Consider the following 20,957-nt stretch of genomic DNA (forward strand, 5'->3'; position numbering starts at 1 on the left):
AACCCCGAGCTAACGAGGTAAAAATCTGTCGTTCTGCCCCTGAACAAACATCTGAACCTTATTCCCCGACTGGCTGTCATTGTAAATAAGAATGTGTTTTTAACTGACGTGCCTAGTTAAATAAAGGTTAATAAATAAATAGGTGAAGCTTCTGAGTGCCGGTTCTTTATTGTATACCAACTGTTTTCAGCGCTGCACCCAACCTATTTATTAACATTTACTTAACTAGGAAAGTCAGTTAAGAACAAATTCTTACTGATGAAAACAGTTTGATCACACTTGACTACTAATAAGGAATGCAATGTGCAGGCTGTGTGTTCTAAGCTAATTTAAACATGTTTTTATTCTCACTTAGAGAATATTCCACTTGGATTACCATTGTGGGAGTAATGCAGTGTTGAGAACAGCCTAGAACTTTGGTCTAACATTTCCTGCCCCAATATGTCAAGGTCACACAATTCTATTCTATGATAATCCAATTATTCCCTGTGAACAATTAAGTTGCTGACTTGTGACAAGGATGTTTACAATGAAGTCCTTGCGACCCAAATTCTCCTTTACAATTATCCAGTCATTTTCATTATACAATAGAGTTCAGATGTATTTGTAACAAGGAAATTAGCACATTTTGGAAAGTCATAGGGCCCTCAGAAAGAACCCTCCAGTCAAGAATGACTCAACTGTACTGTACATGTAATATCAAACTGGATAGCTAGGGATAAACTCATATTATACTCACTGCAGTATTACAGGGTATTTCAGTAACCTCACTGAAATGGGTTATTTAGGACAATTACAGTGTGGAGAGATTGATGAATGTGCACATTGTCTCGTTTCATGTTCTCTTTTAAAGTGGTTCATTGGGAACCACCCAAAGTGTACAGTTGGTCTTCACTTTCAAAGGGAAACACCATGACTTTGCAATGATGGTTTGATTCAAGTTACAGTACATTGGTTTCCCTGAGTCATCACTTGTCTTTGCAATGGAAAATGTGATAGGTAAGGATGTATTCCAGGGTGTATATAGGTGTTTCTTTTTAACTCGGGTTTTGTGAGGAATTGCCAGTAGATCTACAAATCTAAGTGTATTTCCATCCAGACTTCAGATAATAAAATGCATAATGTGATACTAAGTTGTGGAGATCAGACAAAAAAAAACTTGGATTGATCTGGCTGTGAGACAACCCATACATTTCCCCCGGAACATGGAATTACACACATGGGTGAGTTCTGGAGTCTAACTGTAGAACTGTCTGTAGTGCAGATGGTCTCAAATACAGACACACCCAAACAAACTACAGACAACATCCTGTCATCATTTAACATCATCCATAATTCATCCATAATGATGGGTGTTCCCTCTATCCTCCCACTCTTCCCTCTATACACCAGAGACTCAATCAGCACTCTACTTGCATAATGGAACAGAGAGAGAGTTCCGGAACAGGGGGATTAAGATGTGGAATCAACCACCATAGTGAGTTGTGGGCAGTTGTGGGAAGAGAATCTACACTTATAGCCCTCTACTGAAATCAGAAGAGAACTCTGCAACATTACAGTCTTTGGTTCATGATTGCTTTAACAGCTGGAGACGTTTGCTTGGAAACTAAACCAGAGAGGGAGCAGGGATTGGACAAACAAAGACCCCACCACCAGTGGTGTGTATTCATGGATACCCAGGGGAGCCAGGCTTCCCCAAAACATGTACAGATTATTTATTTATTTATTTTCAAATAATTTATCTTTCGTCTTTCTGTGTTTCATAATTTTCCTTCAATTCGCAAGAGGCTGAATGTATCTCACAGGAGAGTGTGCCCCTCTGTCTCTGTATGTGTAGGCCATCTATCTGATTCTGTCTGGTCCAAAAGGGTATGACATTATTACCGCCCGTAGCATTGAATGCAAGGGAAGCCAGTTTGGATTTGGCATCACTCCTATCAAATTCATTGAGAGCATACGTCATTGACAGAAACAACTTGAATTGTTGCTTCTCGTTGTGTTGTTGTTCTCCGGTGGCTACAGCTAGCTAGAATAGTCTGTTTCCTGGCAAATGATTATAATTGCAATTCTGATCCCACTATAAATTCATACATTGTGTCCCTGGCCTGAGAGGATGGAAGTTCAACATGTAGCTAGTAGGTTAATGTTAACCCGCTGGCGTGGCGCTTCATTGCCCATGAAAGGAAGTCAGGATAGCGAGCATTTTAGCCAGGTAGGCTAGGACAACAAAATATATGGTACTGTATGACAGAGTCACAGACCATTTAGGAAACATGAAAGAGAGGAGGATGGCATTGGCATTTGTCTACAAGTAGGGTGAGTCAAAAAATGTTTTATACTTGCATGAACGCACACACACACACACACACACACACACACACACACACACACACACACACACACACACACACACACACACACACACACACACACACACACACACACACACACACACACACACACACATCATATTTACTGTAGTTTACATTGATTGGACTAAATGTTTTTGGTATATTTTAGTTGTCACTGTATTAGATTAAGACTAGCGGTAAACTCTTCGTGGTTCTAAATCAATAGTTCCGAAAATGTCGGAAACATGAACTTACTTGAAAATTAAAATAAAAAAATCTTCATATTTTCAAACAGTACATTTATATTTTCCAACGGGGCTATACATTTGGGTGAGGTTTTTTCTTGCCTGAGTAGCCTCGTTTCACTGCCAAAAATACTATTAAACCATCTAATGTTCAGCGAAATAACAGCACAATGTCAAATACAGGTAGCCTAGTCAAATAATTAACATCCAATCACATTAACCGTTACTCTCTTGCAAGGAACCTTCACTCTTGCGCAGACATTTAGAAATGAAACATGACAATTTGAAAAATAAGCCATGGGAGTTTTTTGAGCGAGAATAAAGACGACTTTCAAGTAGTAAGACATGTATAACAGCAACAGATACCATTAATAAGAAGGGGCTAGAAGAGTCTTATATGGTGAGCTACTGAGTGGCTAGGACAGGCAAGCCCCATACTATTGTGAAGGACTTCATTCTTCCTGCTGCCGCGGATATGACTGGGGAAATGCTGGGGGAAAAGGCCAAAAAAACTATACAGACAATGTCTTCATCAAACAACACTTTTTCACGATGTATCAGTGACATGGCAGGAGATGTTTTGAAACAATTACTGCTTTGCATACACGCCAGTGAATTCTATGCGTTACAGCTGTATGAGTCAACAGACCTGGCGGGCCTGGCACAGCTCCTGGTATATGTCTGTTTTGTTTATGGGGGGTCAAATAAGGAAGACATCCTCTTTCTGCAAACCACTGGAAACCAGGACAACAGGAGAGAATATTTTTAACTACTGCACAGCTTTGTGACATCAAATGTACGTTGGTGGTCAAGATGTGTTGGTATCTGTACTGATGGCGCAAAAGCCATGACAGGGAGACATAGGGAAGTGGTAAAGTGTGTGCAAGCAGTTGCTCTCGACGCCACTTGGGTACATTACAGCATCCACCGAGAGGCTCTTGCTGCCAAGGGAATGTCTGATAGCTTGAAAGATGTTTTGGACACTACAGTGAAAATGGTTCACTTTGTTAAGGCCCCTGAACTCTAGTGTATTTTCTGCATTGTGCAATGATATGGGCAGCGACCATGTAACGCTTTTACAACATACAAAAGTCTGCTGGTTATCAAGGAGATCTTCTCTGTCTGCATTAACAAGGACAACACACAGGTCTTTTGTGTGCAAATGAACTCAAGCTTACTGACAATGTCAAATGTGATATAGCGAATCACCTGAGTGAGCAGGATGAGCAATTACGCAGGTACTTTCCCGAAACAGACAACACAAGCAACTGGATTCGTTATCCCTTTCATGCCCTGCCTCCAGTCCACTTACCGATATCTGAACAAGAGAGCCTCATCGAAACATTTTATTTCATCAGAAACTGCTCGATTTCTAGATAGGACTGCGCTCAGAGTTTCTTGCTTTGGCAAATCGCGCTGTTAAGACACTGATGGCCTTTGCAACCACACTCGTATGTGAGAGTGGATTCTCGACCCTCACTAGCAACTAAATACAGGCATAGACTGTGTGTGGAAAATTATTTAAGACTGAGACTCTCTCCAACATTGCAGAGTTATGTGCATCCTTTCAAGCACACCCTTCTCATTAACCTGTGGTGAGTTATTCACAATTATTGATGTACAAATAAGGTTTTATATGTAAGATGGCTAAATAAAAGAGCAAAATGATTGATTATTATAATATTATTATTTTGTGCCCTGGTCCTATAAGAGCTGTTTGTCACTTCCCACGAGCCGGGTTGTGACAGAAACTAACACTCATTCTTATGTTTAAGAAATGTATTGTATAGTGTGTGTGTGGCAGGCTTACAATGACGGCAACATATTTGAGAGTGCGCTGACCCTGGTGCTAGAGGGGTTACAGCTGAAGGTTGAATGTTTGAAGGGGTACGGGACTATAATACGTTTGGGAACCACTGCTGTAGGTGATGTAACTGTTTGTTACAGGCAATATGTTTTGTGGACTTCACAGGACAGAGGTTGCTCTTCGGTTTTGTGGCGAAACAAAGGTATGGTTGAATTTATTCTGCCACTGTGTCTTCTTATTGTCTCTGCTTTAGGCCTATATACACTGCTCAAAAAAATAAAGGGAACACTTAAACAACACAATGTAACTCCAAGTCAATCACACTTCTGTGAAATCAAACTGTCCACTTAGGAAGCAACACTGATTGACAATAAATTTCACATGCTGTTGTGCAAATGGAATAGACAACAGGTGGAAATTATAGGCAATTAGCAAGACACCCCCAATAAAGGAGTGGTTCTGCAGGTGATAACCACAGACCACTTCTCAGTTCCTATGCTTCCTGGCTGATGTTTTGGTCACTTTTGAATGCTGGCGGTGCTTTAACTCTAGTGGTAGCATGAGACGGAGTCTACAACCCACACAAATAGCTCAGGTAGTGCAGCTCATCCAGGATGGCACATCAATGCGAGCTGTGGCAAGAAGGTTTGCTGTGTCTGTCAGCATAGTGTCCAGAGCATGGAGGCGCTACCAGGAGACAGGACAGTACATCAGGAGACGTGTAGGAGGCCGTAGGAGGGCAACAACCCAGCAGCAGGACCGCTACCTCCGGCTTTGTGCAAGGAGGAGCAGGAAGAGCACTGCCAGAGCCCTGCAAAATGACCTCCAGCAGGCCACAAATGTGCATGTGTCTGCTCAAATGGTCAGAAACAGATTCCATGAGGGTGGTATGAGGGCCCGACGTCCACAGGTGGGGGTTGTGCTTACAGCCCAACACCGTGCAGGACGTTTGGCATTTGCCAGAGAACACCAAGATTGGCAAATTCGCCACTGGCGCCCTGTGCTCTTCACAGATGAAAGCAGGTTCACACTGAGCACATGTGACAGACGTGACAGTCTGGAGATGCCGTGGAGAACGTTCTGCTGCCTGCAACATCCTCCAGCATGACCAGTTTGGCGGTGGGTCAGTCATGGTGTGGGGTGGCATTTCTTTGGGGGGCCGCACAGCCCTCCATGTGCTCGCCAGAGGTAGCCTGACTGCCATTAGGTACCGAGATGAGATCCTCAGACCCCTTGTGAGACCATATGCTGGTGTGGTTGGCCCTGGGTTCCTCCTAATGCAAGACAATGCTAGACCTCATGTGGCTGGAGTGTGTCAGCAGTTCCTGCAAGAGGAAGACATTGATGCTATGGACTGGCCCGCCCGTTCCCCAGACCTGAATCCAATTGAGCACATCTGGGACATCATGTCTCGCTCCATCCACCAACGCCACGTTGCACCACAGACTGTCAAGGAGTCATCAGGAGCATGCCCAGGCGTTCTAGGGAGGTCATACAGGCACGTGGATGCCACACACACTGCTGAGCCTCATTTTGACTTGTTTTAAGGACATTACATCAAAGTTGGATCAGCCTGTAGTGTGGTTTTCCACTTTAATTTTGAGTGTGACTCCAAATCCAGACCTCCATGGGTTGATAAATTTGATTTCCATTGATAATTTTTGTGTGATTTTGTTGTCAGCACATTCAACTATGTAAAGAAAAAAGTATTTAATAAGAATATTTCATTCATTCAGATCTAGGATGTGTTATTTTAGTGTTCCCTTTATTTTTTTGAGCAGTGTATATATATATCACGGTGTCAAGGCATATGAACTAACAGGCTATAGAGCAAACAACGCAATTATCACAACACATAGGGTGTAATATGTCTTTTGTTCTGGCTTCCCCAGTTATTTTGCCCGCAAACCGCTACTGCACACTCCTCAGTGACGGTGTCATTGACAAGCAAAAAGGCACACCAATTAAGAGTAATTGACAAGAATGTTCACTTTAAGGGCTGGTCATAGCTAGGCGATACTTAGAAGAGTCCAGTTATACCAGTCCTTCAAATAGACAAAGGCCTGTCCTTCATACAGACACCAGCGTCGATCAATCAACCCCCAACCTGGGGCCGAATGTGTCAAGCGTCTCAGAGTAGGAGTGGTGTTCTAGGATCAGGTCCCCTCTTGTCAATTTAATCCTACTAAATCTCTACAAGGCTAAACTGATCCTTGATCAGCTCTCCTGCTCTGACTCTTTGTGAATACTGCCACTGGTCCCCCATCCATCTTATTCATTCACAGCACTCCTGCTCTGAGATGTCTGATACATTGTACATACAGCCCCTTATCTCCTTCCTAGACACAAGAGAGAATGCTTCTGTGTACTGTAGATAATAGCCAAGGGCTTGGATCCCATTACGGCAGGCAAAATTATGGAGATTCATTTCATTTGACCCAATACTCTCTCTCACTCCCTAACACAATCTTGTCTGCATGGTACCTCCTAGTACTAACCCTGACTGATTGCAATGTTGCCTCTCACTATAGTCAAAAGATACGACACATGTACGTCAATATGATCCATTTGAAGTCATCAAGGTGTGCTATTATATCACATATTACGATATACAGTGCCTTGCAAAAGTATTCAGACCCCTTGGACTTCTTCACACTTTATCAAGTAAAAAAGTAGGATAAAAATTGATTTTTATTGTAATTTTTTAAATGAACAATCTACACAAAATACTGTAATGCTCAGGAGGTTGGTGGCATCTTAATTGGGGTTGATGGGCTCGTGGAAATGGCTGGAGTGGAATCGTATCAAATACATCAAACACATGGTTCGATGCCATTCCATTCCATTCGCTCCATTCCAGCCATTATTATGAGTCATCCTCCCCTCAGCAGCCTCCACTGCTGTAATGTTAAAGTGAAAGACAAATGCTTAATAGAAATTAAATAACAAAATATAGTCCTTGCTTAAGTATTCAGCTCACCAATACATGTTAGAAACACATTTGACATCTATTACAGCTGTGAGTCTTCTTGGGTAAGTCTATAAGCGCTTTGCACACCTGAATTGTGCAATATTTGCCCATTATTATTTTCAACATTCTTAAATATGTAGGGGATCATGTCTAGACAACCGTTTTCAGGACTTGCCATAGATTTTCAAGCAGATTTAAGTCAAAACTGTAACTCGGCCACTTTCACCGTCTTCTTGTTAAAAAACTCCAGTGTATATTTGGCCATGTGTTTTAGGTTATCGTTCTGCTGAAAGGTGAATTAATTTCCCAGTGTCTGGTGGAAGGCAGACTGAACCAGGTTTCCCTCTAGGATTTTGCCTTTGATTAGCTCCATTCGGTTTCTTTTTTATCCTGAAGATCTTCCCAGTCCTTAACAATTACAAGCATACCTATAACCTGATGCAGCCACCACTATGCTTGAAAATATGGAGAGTGGTAATCAGTAATGTGTTGTATTGGATTTGCTCCAAACATAACACTTTGTATTCAGGACAAAAAGAAAATTGCTATGCCACATTTTTTAGCAGTATTACTTTAGTGCCTTGTTGCAAACAGGATGCATGTTTTGGCATATTTTTATTATGTACAAGCTCCATTCTTTTCACTCTGTCATTTAGGTTAGTGTTGTGGAGTAACTACAATGTTGTTGATCCTTCCTCAGTTTTCCCCTATCACAGCCATTAAACTCTGTAGCCGTTTTAGTCACCATTGGCCTCATGGTGAAATCTCTGAGCAGTTTCCTTCCTCCCCGGCAACTGAGTTAGGAAGGACGCCTGTATATTTGTAGTGACTGGGTGTATTGCTACACCATCCAAAGTGTAATTAATAACTTCACCATGCTCAAAGGGATATTTAATGTCTGTTTTTTTTTTACCCATCTACCAATAGGAGCTTTTAATTTTTTATTAATTTGTCAAATTTTTGAAATAAAACCAACAACAATTCCACATTTACATTATGGGGTATTGTGTATAGGCCAGTGACCAAATACATCTCTATTTAATCCATTTTAAATTCAGGTTGTAACACAACAAAATGTGGAGAAAGTCAAGGGCTGTGAATACTTTTTGAAGGCACTCTATCTACCTAAATGACTTTGTACCCCTAGACATCGACTCTGTACTGGTACCCCGTGTACTGGTACTCCGTGTACTGGTACCCCGTGTACTGGTACCCCGTCATTGTGTATTTATTCCTTGTGTTATTATTTGTCTATTGTTATTCTCTCTGCATTTTTGGGAAGGGCTCATAAGTACACATTTCACCCGTTGATAACAAAGTTTACATTTGATTTGAATGGTATCTAGCTTACCTATATAAAGTATATATAGGTGAGCTATGCAGGAAGTGAATGAATAGATTTGTCTATGAGCTGTGATGTCATTATCCACTCCTCAAGGACAGACCTGTTCTCTATCAATGAATAACATCTGACATGAACTAGCATCCACATTCCTTAGTAGGAGTGGTCCACACGTGGAGTCTACCTAGACAGCCAGGCACATCCAATGGATAGAGAATTACGTAGGATGCCTTGTCATCCTCGTGATATTTCTGTCAGGGTTTTGTGCGGTACCTATGCATGGGCAAACAGTTTGCCAACATTTATAATAATGTATGCCATTTAGCAGACACCTTTACTTAAAGTGGCTTATAACAAGTGATTGTGGCCCCAACAAGTGATTGTGGCCCCAGGAGGCCTCAGTGGGACATTCAGTTTATTTGATTTATTTTACTAGGCAATTCAGTTAAGAACAAATTCTTATTTTCAATGACAGCCTAGGAACAGTGGGTTAACTGCCTGTTAACTCGGGGGTTTGAACTTGCAACCTTCCGGTTACTAGTCCAACGCTCTAACCACTAGGCTACCCTGCCACCCCAACAGTTTTACTGTAGAGCAACAGTCTTCTGATAAATCTTTGAATTCAACATATAACTGCAATACAAAGCTGGGGGTGCAATTCTGGGGTTGTTTTTTTTGGCCTAACCTTCACTCCCCTTCATTAGATGCAGTATGTTGTATGGAAGCTAAGCTATAATAGTGTTATGGGTAAAGGGACGCCTGCAGGTAAAACGTGTGAAAGTGCAGAGCAATGGAAATGATACAGGGTCTGTATCCATATACACTCCATCAGCATCACTGTTGACAGATGCACATAGCTATCGCCCTTTATAGCCATTCAAATGAGTCTAGATCCCCAGTGTGCTAGACCCCTATGGCTTTAAGATACACACTGAAACACAGGTGACAAACAATGTTTGTCCCCAGGGGATAGGCTCATAGTGTCTATCTCCTGTATCGTCACCTCACCTGACTATTTACATATTGCCATTCCGCCATCTCCCATTGGCCAGCAATGTCACAAAGGGGCGGGGTCAGAACATCACACCACTGTGACAGTCTACGAGGGGGAGTGTCTTGTGACATGAGAACAGGAAGTCACTTCAGGAACAGGAACAACAGGTCACTAGCCAGTTTACCACACAGAACAGAGTGGTACTGGCTGTACTGGTCTGGTGATAAGCAATAACAATAGTCTCTGTCTCAGAGACCCAAAGACACAAGCCACTAACCAGAGAAATGTTTCCTCCCAGGCTGCAGGGGAGGATACACTTTGAAACACACTGCTGCACTCAAACACACCCAGACACATGTAGGCCAACTAGTCACTAGTAGTTCTACCATCGATATGTTCAGTGGTGGCTCTACACTGTTGACAATTGGTAGTAGTGAGAGTAAGTCAGCATCAGGTCCCAACTAGTCATAGGCCAACTAGTCATACCATGGTGAAGTCTGAGGGCCAACTAGTCATAGGTTTGACCCATCATGTGAAGGCCAATATTTACCACAGGTAGTCATAGGCCAACTAGTCGTAGGCCAACTAGTCACTAGTAGTTCTACCATCGATATGTTCAGTGGTGGCTCTACACTGTTGAAAATTGGTAGTAGTGAGAGTAAGACTGGTCAAGAGCATCACCACTTAGCTGGTCCATTACATTTCTCCATATGCCCCGGTCAGGCCTGTACATACCATGGTGAAGTCTGAGGGTTAAATGAGCGGAGCTTGTGATGGTTTGACCCATCATGTGAAGGGGAGATGATTTGACCAGCACAGGTGTTCTTAACTAGGTCATGACAATAGCAGCTGCGTCAATGTGTCGTCTGTTGTGTATGTCTACCTCTTTATGGCACTCAGCAGTGCACTGAAGGAACAATAGAATGTACAGTCATATCGACCCACTAGATGGCCAAGCTGCAAAGTCGTAAAAATGTATGGATTTGTTTTTTCTTTTTTATCTTAATTTAAGGGTCAGGCATAAGGTTAGCAGTGTGGTTAAGGTTAGGTTTACAATCAGATTTAAAATCAGTCGTTGGAGGGCAATTTGGGTCACGGTCAATTTCTCATTTGGGTCTTGAGCTGATAAAGTTTAAGAACCCCTGTTATAGATAGTAGCAAGAAGCTACTGTTGAACAGTTTAACTTGTTGACCTACTGTATAGTAAAACCTAGAGAGGTAGAGGAAAAGTCATTTGTTTCCTTTGAAGTCTGTCTGACCTACAAGTAATTTGTTTTGTTTGGAGTCTGTCTGACCTACAAGTCATTTGTTTCCTTGGAGTCTGTCTGAACTACAAGTCATTTGTTTCGTTTAGAGTCTGTCTGACCTACAAGTCATTTGTTTCATTTAGAGTCTGTCTGACCTACAAGTCATTTGTTTTGTTTAGAGTCTGTCTGACCTACAAGTCATTTGTTTTGTTTGGAGTCTGTCTGACCTACAAGTCATTTGTTTCCTTGGAGTCTGTCTGACCTACAAGTCATTTGTTTTGTTTAGAGTCTGTCTGACCTACAAGTCATTTGTTTCGTTTGGAGTCTGTCTGACCTACAAGTCATTTGTTTCCTTGGAGTCTGTCTGACCTACAAGTCATTTGTTTCCTTGGAGTCTGTTTGACCTACAAGTCATTTGTTTCCTTGGAGTCTGTCTGACCTACAAGTAATTTGTTTTGTTTAGAGTCTGTCTGACCTACAAGTCATTTGTTTCGTTTGGAGTCTGTCTGACCTACAAGTCATTTGTTTCGTTTGGAGTCTGTCTGACCTACAAGTCATTTGTTTCCTTGGAGTCTGTCAGACCTACAAGTCATTTGTTTCCTTTGGAGTCTGTCAGACCTACAAGTCATTTGTTTCCTTGGAGTCTGTCAGACCTACAAGTCATTTGTTTCATTGGAGTCTGTCAGACCTACAAGTCATTTGTTTCCTTGGAGTCTGTCTGACCTACAAAGCGTTTCCATATGTTATTGTTGGACCTCCAAGTACCCCAAATGGGGGATATGGGAAGACTACTGCAGTCAGTCAAGCTTGCATCTCAAATGGCACCCTATTCCCTATATAGTGCACTACTTTGGACAAGAGTGCACAATGTATGGAATAGGGTGCCATTTGAGACACATCCTAAGGCTGCAGCGGTGATGGCTTTTCCTTCTGGCTTCACATCCAGGCCACAACAACAGGGGAGGAAGAAGAGGTCCGATTAAGAATCGTGGGGTTTAATGTTGATGTTTACATTTGTCACAGTACTCCCTCTCTTCCTGTAGGCCATGCTTGATTTGGAGTGTGGGGGTGATTTTTTCAAGTTAAAAATCAAACATTGGTGGAGGATGCTAAACTTTGATTTGGATAAACTGTCATCTTTGCTCGTCACGTTACCTGTTTTTAGACACATTTTGTCCAAAAACAGGTCAAGTTAAGGCTGGCTGGCCTCCCGGGTGGCGCAGTGGTTAAGGGCGCTGTGCCATCAGAGACTCTGGGTTCGCACCCAGGCTCTGTCGTAACCGGCCGCGACCGGGAGGTCCATGGGGCAACGCACAATTGGCCTAGCGTCGTCCGGGTTAGGGAGGGCTTGGTCGGTAGGGATGTCCTTGTCTCATCGCGCACCAGCGACTCCTGTGGCGGGACAGGCGCAGTGCGCGCTAACCAAGGTTGCCAGGTGCACGGTGTTTCCTCTGACACATTGGTGCGGCTGGCTTCCGGGTTGGATGTGCGCTGTGTTAAGAAGCAGTGTGGCTGGTTGGGTTATGTATCGGAGGACGCATGACTTTCGACCTTCGTCTCTCCCGAGCCCGTACGGGAGTTGTAGCGATGAGACAAGATAGTAGCTACTACAACAATTGGACACTACGAAATTGGGGAGAAAAAGGGGTAAAATAAATAAAATAAGTTAAGGCTGGCTAGAAAAGATGGCAGTAGGCCTGCACTAACTGACTAAAACAAACCCTGTGTGTGTCTGAAAGGTACACAAAGCATTCCTTAGTTTGCATGTCACCCATTGGCCCACATCTGACCCTTTATTATTTGATATACAGGCTTTGTGAATGTAGCATATGTGTTTTACCAAGGCGTTGCTGTCTAGTTTACAGCTCCAGTAGGTCTACAAATTCTCCTATCTGTGGGTTGGATATGGCTACTTCAAACTGGTGCAAACAAAGCTTTTGGACAAAATGAGCAATACACTGACTGAGATTGACACGTCCCAACCCTCCCATAACATACACAACTCTTACATGGAAGTCGGTTGTTGGCCATGGCCTTCCTATAGCCTAAATACACACACACACAGCTTTCCTACAGAGAGGAGCGGAAGAGAGAGGAAGGAAGATGTAGGGCACCAAGCCACCTACAGAGGGACTGAGGCCCCAGTGGGGAAGGAGGCGAGTTGCGGCACCATGCTTGTAAAGTAAGGGTTCTAACAGATTAAGAAGCTGTAAAGGGAGTGCACATGACAAATCCAGAGCTGGGTTCAAGTAGTATTCGATTACTTTAGCTGGGCTTGATTGAGCTCGACTGGCACAGTGAATGGAATAGATGAATACTATTTGAACCCAGGTCTAGACAAATCCTTATAGGCCTTTGTAAAGATGTCAGGATAAAGAGACCAGTAAACGCTGAATGGCCTGGGGTTTTGTAATGAAATAGTAAAATGTCAGATCATTTTGGGTGGGTTTGACTTTGAGGAGAAACATGTGAGTTTGTTGTTAGCCAGTTCTTTGCAAGATTCCAAAAGTGACGTCAGAGCAATAAATATCACTGCATTAACTTACAAAACATCTTGACAGACATAATGCCTGTTAAAAGTCAAGGTCACCAGGTCAAAATAAATCTAGTTGGGAAAAGCTCCAGCCATCTAAAGTAAATTCTAAATATGTGAAGCAGAAAATATATATTTTATTTTATAAATTCAAGATCACATTAAACTGTTATCAGCAGGCCAGGCCTACAGACCATAGAGTCTATAGACTGTATGGCAGTGGAGGCTGCTGAGGGGAGGACGGCTCATAATAATGTCTTGAACGGAGCGAATGGAATGGCATTAAGCAGATGGAAACCATGTGTTTGATATATTTGATACCATTCCACTTATACAACTCCAACCATTACCTCGAGCCTGTCCTCCCCAATTAAGGTGCCACTCGCCTCCTGTGCTGTATGGTACAGAATCGATCGGTGGATTTTTGCAATCGTTACTTATTTAATGTACGTCTGCCCTCTTGTGGAAGTCGTGAGTATTGCGCTAAAAGTTCCAACATGCATATCTGGATCTATTGCGCCATCCCGCGAAATAATCGAGCAAGCGCGTCCAGGCCTCCTCTTTTCCATACAGGTGAGTGCGATGCTGTTAATGTTTTACCTGGAGGCCCGTGACGTCAGATCTGACGTGTCCCTTCAAGAAAAGGAACCGTGGAAGCCATGAGTACATTTATACCCATTTAGACTACTTTACTGGCGAAAGGAAACGCTTAAAATTTAAGCGGACAAGCTTGTAGTGGTGGAAATACTTGCGGAGTGATCCATTTGGTGTTGATAATGTCTGCCTCCGCTGTCTTCGTTCTGGACTTGAAAGGAAAAGTAAGATCACTTCTCATTTTGATTGTTGCTATTGATAACGCTATAAACAATGTCAGTTTTAGCTTGACTTGACCTTAACTCGCTTTTGTTTGGGATTGAAATCGAGTTTGTTCAAAGTTTGCTCTTGCCATTAAACATTAATAGATAGCCGCGTCGTTAAAGATTAATTCGTTGCCTGTGACAGTTCCATTCAAGCCTTGCACAAGTCACTTCCGGAAACAAGCGGATAAAAACAGGTCATAAGGCCAGTGGCTGCATCCCTTTTAGACTTGACAAATTCTTATACCAGGTGTTATGAAAAAAGCTGCCACAAAAGAATTACATATCATTTCCAAACATGAAAGTGAATATAGTAAGTGAGTCAAAGTTGCCTGGCACCTGCCATCTTGTGTACATTGTAGAAGGATAGTGCCAAGACATTATAAATCACATTTGGTTGGGCAGACAACACAGTACTTCCTGTTATAAATAGAAGAGAATGCTCTATTCAGGTTTCTTATCCTGTGAGAGATTCAGTATAGCCTGAATCTCTCACAGCTAGATGTGTAATTTGATAAAAAGATTCCATCCCTCTACAATAGGCCTAGAAGTCATGGGAGGGGAAAGAGGACATGGTTTCAGGTGGCACAACAGCAAGAGGTTGTATTAGGCTACATGCAAATTAGTAGGCCAAGGCAACCATATTCAGCAGCCAGCCGATTATGTTCGAGAGGCCAGAACATAATTATAATCAATTTGTACACTACAAATTGACCACAACTAAGCCAAAAATACATATTTGAATACCTTGATTACATTAAGACACGATCATTAAAGTAAACTCAATTTTAGCTGAATTCTGGTTGATTTTAGTCTTTTTTTTATTTTTAGAAAAACTAAAATCCTAAAAAATATATATTATATGTTGATTTTACTCAAAGAATATATCACTTGGGACGGTTTTAGGTCGCCAGTTGCCAAACCCCTGGCCTAGGCTGACACAACAACTGACAAGCTACAATAACCACCGTTATAAGCCTGTAGCATGGTACTACTGTACACCTAGACTTTGTAGGCACTGCAACATGTTGATTGAGTGACAGGTGTAGCTCTGGAGCCCAATCTCAGCCATCTGATCACTTGTCAAGGCAAAGAGTTGTCAAGCCCTTATGATCTTCCTTCATGTAGTATTCCTTAGAGATGGAACATGTACAGGACTCAACATGAAATATTGTGTAAAGTTTATGAGACCTCTTCGCCTGACACATCCAGAAGGTTGCTGGAATAATGATCTCTAGTTCTACTCTTCCCATATCTGCTCTACGTTACATTACAACATCACTTCTCTCACCCGTTGACCTCTACGTTACATTACCTCATCACCTCTCTCACCTGTTGACCTCTACGTTACATTACCTCATTACCTCTCTCACCCATTGACCTCTAGTAGGACCATGAATTTTTTTAGTCACGTCACATGCTTAGGAAAAACTCAGGTGCCTTAAGGGTGACCTTTGACCCATATAGGTTATTGTTTTTCTTTCCCTATTAATTTCCCCTCTTACCCTGCAGGTGCTCATATGTCGGAACTACAAGGGCGACGTGGACATGGCTGAGATTGAGCATTTCCTGCCTTTGCTCATGACACAGGAAGAGGAGGGGCTTACCTGTCCAATCATGTCGCACGGCAACGTTCATTTCCTGTGGATCAAGCACACCAACCTGTACTGTATCCTTATAATGATTTTAGTCGCTAGCCAGCTAAAAGTTAATCATTACCATTTTGTAGCCTGTATAAATCATGTTAGCTTTACTAATGAGATGCTAGTCAAACCTACACAAAGACAAATATGTATTTTTCCCTAGAGTAAAGATGATAATGAACTTCTTAAACATATTACACTAGGACCTTAGAATAGGCCTGTGTGTTCTATCTACCTTGACGCTCTCACAGTGGTGGCCACTACCAACAAGAACTCCAACGCCTCTCTGGTCTATGCCTTCCTCTATAAAGTGGTTGAGGTGAGTCAGAGGTCTGTCTGTGCTGTCTGAACAACTCCATTGCTGTCATTTTCACCCCAATGGCTGAGTCAGAAGTGTTTCTCTCTACCAAAAGACCTGCATAATGTGTCTACTGGTTTCTCCCTACCCATTTGACATAACATGATCATAATTCACATATTATTACTGAGGCTGCCAATCGATGTTGTGTTGTTTCCAGGTGTTCACAGAGTACTTTACAGAGTTGGAGGAGGAGAGCATACAGGACAACTTTGTGGTGGTCTATGAGCTACTGGACGAGCTCATGGACTTTGGCTTCCCCCAGACCACCGACAGCAAGATCCTGCAGGAGTGAGTGATACCAGCTCACTTACTTACTTGCTTATGGCTGTCCTCCGATGATGACGCTGCTCCCAATTGTGGGGAGTTGCGTTAGTGCCACTGCATGTGGCTGTGCAGGCCAATTCGAGACCCGCGTGGTTTGCCACATGAGGGGCAGGTGAATTCTCCACCTCGGAGGGCTGTACCCGCTGCACGCTGGTGTCGTTGTGCAAGACGTTTAGATTTTCCTCTCTGGGATTGTGTCCTGGATGTGTGTGACACCCAGGCGGAAGGTGGGACGCCAGGTATGGCAGTTGGTTGTCAGGCTCTCCGCTTCAGGAAGGTCTGGCTGTGGTCCTTGATGCACTTCTTCTGCCCCCTGGCAGACCTCAGTCCATTCTTCAGCTGACCATAAAGGATCTGCAGAGGAAGGCGTTGGGGGAGCCTGCCAATCACAACACACACTGATACACATGTTCTCTGTTACAATATAGTCAATCAGTCATACACGTGTACTGGGTGAATGGAGAGAATGGACTGAGTATGGTTGAGTATGGCACTTCTAACGCCAGGGTAGTGAGTTCGATTCCCAGCACCACCCGTACATAAAATGTATGCGCGCATGATTGAAAGTCGCTTTGGATAAAAGGATCTGCTAAATGGGATATTTCTTATTATTATAAAGATGCAGCTTTAATAGACAGATGCTGGTTCTAGACCCAACACCATAAAGCAAGGACAAGTTTTGGGACTTGTGAAAGTCCAATCAGACTGATCTCCATACTGTATGTCTCTACTACAGGTACATTGACTTTTATCTTGACTTAGCCTGATTCCAGATCTGTATGTGCTGTCTTGCCAATTCCTGGTCCTTGTAATTCATTGTCTTATAAAACAGATCTGGGATCAAGCTACTGATGTCCATACTGGTTGTCTCTCCAGGTACATCACGCAGGAGGGCACCAAGCTGGAGGTGGCTAAGACTAAGGTTCCCACCACTGTCACCAACGCTGTGTCCTGGAGGTCAGAGGGCATCAAGTACAAGAAGAATGAGGTCTTCATTGATGTCATCGAGTCCATTAACTTACTGGTGAGTGGGTTACTGTAAGGATGTTGGGTTTGACACATGCAATTCGGCAATTAATTTTCTTGTGTTTCGGCAATATCAATAATTGTCATAATTGGTTTTGTGTATATAATGCTTTAATCTCAATAGGAAAATATTGATCACTGAAAATACCAATAACGTTTGCTTTCTGAATAATTGATTCATTTAATTGATTAAAGCTGGAATCCTTAATTGGTGGAACTGCCACGCCTGTTTGCAATATTACAACAACAAAGAAGTTACGGGAAACAACGAACACAGTTTTTTTCCCTCAGACATCACTGCACGTGCGAACAGCAGAATATGTAGGCCTACTGCAGTTGTTTTCCCCTGCTGCCGGGTGCTCCTCTCTGCCATATCTCCTCCACAAAACAAAAACAATACCGAAGATGCTGGGGTGAACACTGATGCTGTTTCCCCTAATGTGGATTTGATCTTTTAATTGACTGAGCATTCTCTCAATAAATCAACTAGCTACTGTATAAAAAGTCTCCATCAGAGGTTGACCCCTGTGTCATGCGTTGACCCCAGGTGAATGCCAATGGCAGTGTGATGAGCAGTGACATCGTGGGCACTGTCAAGCTGAAGACCATGCTGTCTGGCATGCCTGAGCTGAGACTGGGACTCAATGACCGAGCGCTGTTCGCCCTCACTGGCCGTATGTACAATACACACACACACACACACACACACACAGTCATTGCTTCTCAGATGCAATTGCATTTTAGATGTTGATGAAAATGAGTGTGTGTGTGTTCAGGCGACAAAGGGAAGACTGTAACGATGGAGGATGTTAAGTTTCACCAGTGTGTTCGTCTGTCCCGTTTTGAGAGTGACCGCACCATCTCATTCATCCCTCCTGACGGAGAGTCTGAACTCATGTCCTACCGCATCAACACTCACGTGAGTTACCTTAATACATTCATATTGTATCTCTGAAAATGTACATGACCTCCCTAAATACCCTCATCCCTCCTTCATACAGTTTCACTCTTCCATTGCACTGTTACTGTACTGAAATCAATACTTGAGTGAGCTGTAACCCTGTCTGTATCAAGTACAGTGGTGTAGTGGAGGGTAAACACTTCATGCACCATTTTTTTATTTTGCGTGTGCACTTACCCACATTTTTCGGGGAAAATGCATTGAAAGTAATGGGAGTATTACTTGACTCACCGCGAACGGCGATCAGCATTTACCCACCTATTTTTCTTCCACTACATCACTGATAAAGTAGTATAATGGCTTTCCAGTGGACGGTAGAACTAACTACATTCTGTATCCTTACAGGTGAAGCCTCTGATATGGATTGAGTCTGTCATCGAGAAGTTCTCTCACAGTCGAGTTGAGATCATGGTTAAGGTAGTGTTATATAGTAACACTCAGTGTATGAATCTATGCATTGTCCTATGCTACAGTTGCCTTTCTCTAATTCCATAGGCTAAAGGTCAGTTCAAGAAGCAGTCAGTAGCCAACAACGTGGAGGTGCGGGTTCCTGTCCCCAGTGACGCTGACTCCCCCAAGTTTAAGACCAGTACAGGCCAAGCTAAATATGTCCCTGAGAAGAACCTGGCTGTGTGGACTATCAAGTCCTTCCCTGTAAGTGTTTCATCCAATCAGCACTTCTGTCCCCAGCCGTTCTTCCCTGTTGACGAAACTCAAGGCCAAATATATAGAGCCGTTTTTTTGTTTACAAGCAAACGTCCCGTCCGAGTGAAGCGCGAGCATCTTCGCAACAAAAAGCTCTGTATAAGCAGGATAGCTAACCCTGATGTCGGGACCTTGACCAACTTAACAGCGAGAGAGTGATGTCCATGAAAACATGTAAGACTGATGGCTATAGATATGTTCAACAAGTATATTATTCTCCTGGCTTTATCTAGCCCTAGTTGTGGTATTTTACCTTGCCTCGCCTCACTGGCTTGCTAACTTGCTAGGTAATCAATCCTCTGATGACAATGTTGTAGACGATAACCATCTGATTAATTGCACAAGCTGCATTTGAAGCCAGAGGATTCTGTATCCCACTCCCATGTAAATGAACCCCTTTATGATTCTGAACTGTGTGCAACTTTTCATGATGTGGCCGTCAGCCAGGAAATGGGTCAACAATGAACCCTAAAATTTAGAACATTAAGGCTCCTGACCTGGAAAAACTCCAGCCTCTTTTTCTGGTCAGGACACATCATCAGAACGAAAAGAAACTCTGGGCCCTATATGAACTATCTCACTCTTTCTGCCCCCCTCTCTCTGTCTGTCTCCAGGGCGGTAAGGAGTTTCTGATGCGGGCCAGCTTTGGCCTGCCCAGTGTGGAGAATGATGAGATGGAGGGCAAACCTCCCATCACTGTCAACTTTGAGATTCCATACTTCACAGTGTCAGGGATACAGGTGAGCTGTGTGTGTGCTCGCGCCTGTGAGTATACTGTATTGACCTTTGAAAACAAGCTTATGCGGAACCAAAGTGGTGACTTACTTAGCATAAACTAGCATAGGCTACAAGTGCCTCATTTGGTTAGGCAAAACAAATGATCCATTATATCAAGTTACACTGATCTCGCTCCTCTCCTCTGTCACCCTGTGTGCCTCAAGGTGCGGTACATGAAAATTATAGAGAAGAGTGGTTACCAGGCCTTGCCCTGGGTCAGATACATCACACAGAGTGGAGGTAGGACTGCCATGCTCTTTAGATATAGCTTACTCATGTATAGCAAAAAGAGACTCATCATTTAGTCATAGAAAGAGAGAAATTTAAGGAAAAAAGTATTTTTACTCTTTAAAATTAGAACTAGTATTTATCCTGTAGTATTTTTATTGTTCTATTTTCTTTCATTTAGATTACCAACTACGGAGTAACTTCTAAACCATGGTGGCGAACTTCTTCCTTTGCTTCCAGAGATCATTGTTCAATTTAATTGCACACTAAAAAAAGGAAAATGTCTTTGAATTTCATTTAAATGCTCTACTTAATAATGTTACTGTATAAAATTGTTTGTGATTTTAACTTTTATGTCATGCAATGTAATTTGTGATTTTAATTGCTTTACTCATTGTCTCTTAGATTGTTAAATGTTTATATTAAACTATAGCCTTGAAATACCGTAATGAGGGTGTTTTTCTTGTGTATTATTACATTTAATGAACAAAACATTTTAGCTATGAATGTATTGTTTTATATCATCCAAAATGCTAGCTGCTATTTTAGCCAGAAAGTATATAAAATCCCATATCAAACGTTTTT

The 20,957-nt window shown here is 42.6% G+C and overlaps 1 protein-coding gene across 1 annotated transcript; it reads left to right on the top strand.

Annotated features, from left to right (window-relative positions):
• The first annotated feature begins 14,099 nt into the window (after window positions 1-14,099).
• ap1m2 (adaptor related protein complex 1 subunit mu 2) lies at window positions 14,100-20,821 on the top strand. The gene is made up of 12 exons (XM_064962091.1): window positions 14,100-14,308; window positions 15,860-16,016; window positions 16,242-16,309; window positions 16,509-16,639; window positions 17,552-17,699; window positions 18,249-18,375; window positions 18,478-18,620; window positions 19,008-19,079; window positions 19,158-19,316; window positions 19,982-20,107; window positions 20,309-20,384; window positions 20,554-20,821. Exons 1-12 carry the CDS (start codon window positions 14,267-14,269, stop codon window positions 20,577-20,579), a joined length of 1,275 nt encoding a protein of 424 aa, XP_064818163.1. The 5' UTR covers window positions 14,100-14,266; the 3' UTR covers window positions 20,580-20,821.
• The last annotated feature ends 136 nt before the right edge of the window (window positions 20,822-20,957 follow it).

The sequence above is a fragment of the Oncorhynchus masou genome, chromosome 5 (genome assembly GCF_036934945.1).
Source record: "Oncorhynchus masou masou isolate Uvic2021 chromosome 5, UVic_Omas_1.1, whole genome shotgun sequence".
Classification (NCBI taxonomy): domain Eukaryota; kingdom Metazoa; phylum Chordata; class Actinopteri; order Salmoniformes; family Salmonidae; genus Oncorhynchus; species Oncorhynchus masou.

Coding starts and splice junctions, on each gene's coding strand:
- ap1m2 (XM_064962091.1), top strand. CDS start 14,267: ATGTCTGCCTCCGCTGTCTTCGTTCTGGACTTGAAAGGAAAA. Junction 16,640..17,551: donor GACAGCAAGATCCTGCAGGA/GTGAGTGATACC, acceptor TTGTCTCTCCAG/GTACATCACGCAGGAGGGCA. Junction 18,621..19,007: donor CCTACCGCATCAACACTCAC/GTGAGTTACCTT, acceptor GTATCCTTACAG/GTGAAGCCTCTGATATGGAT.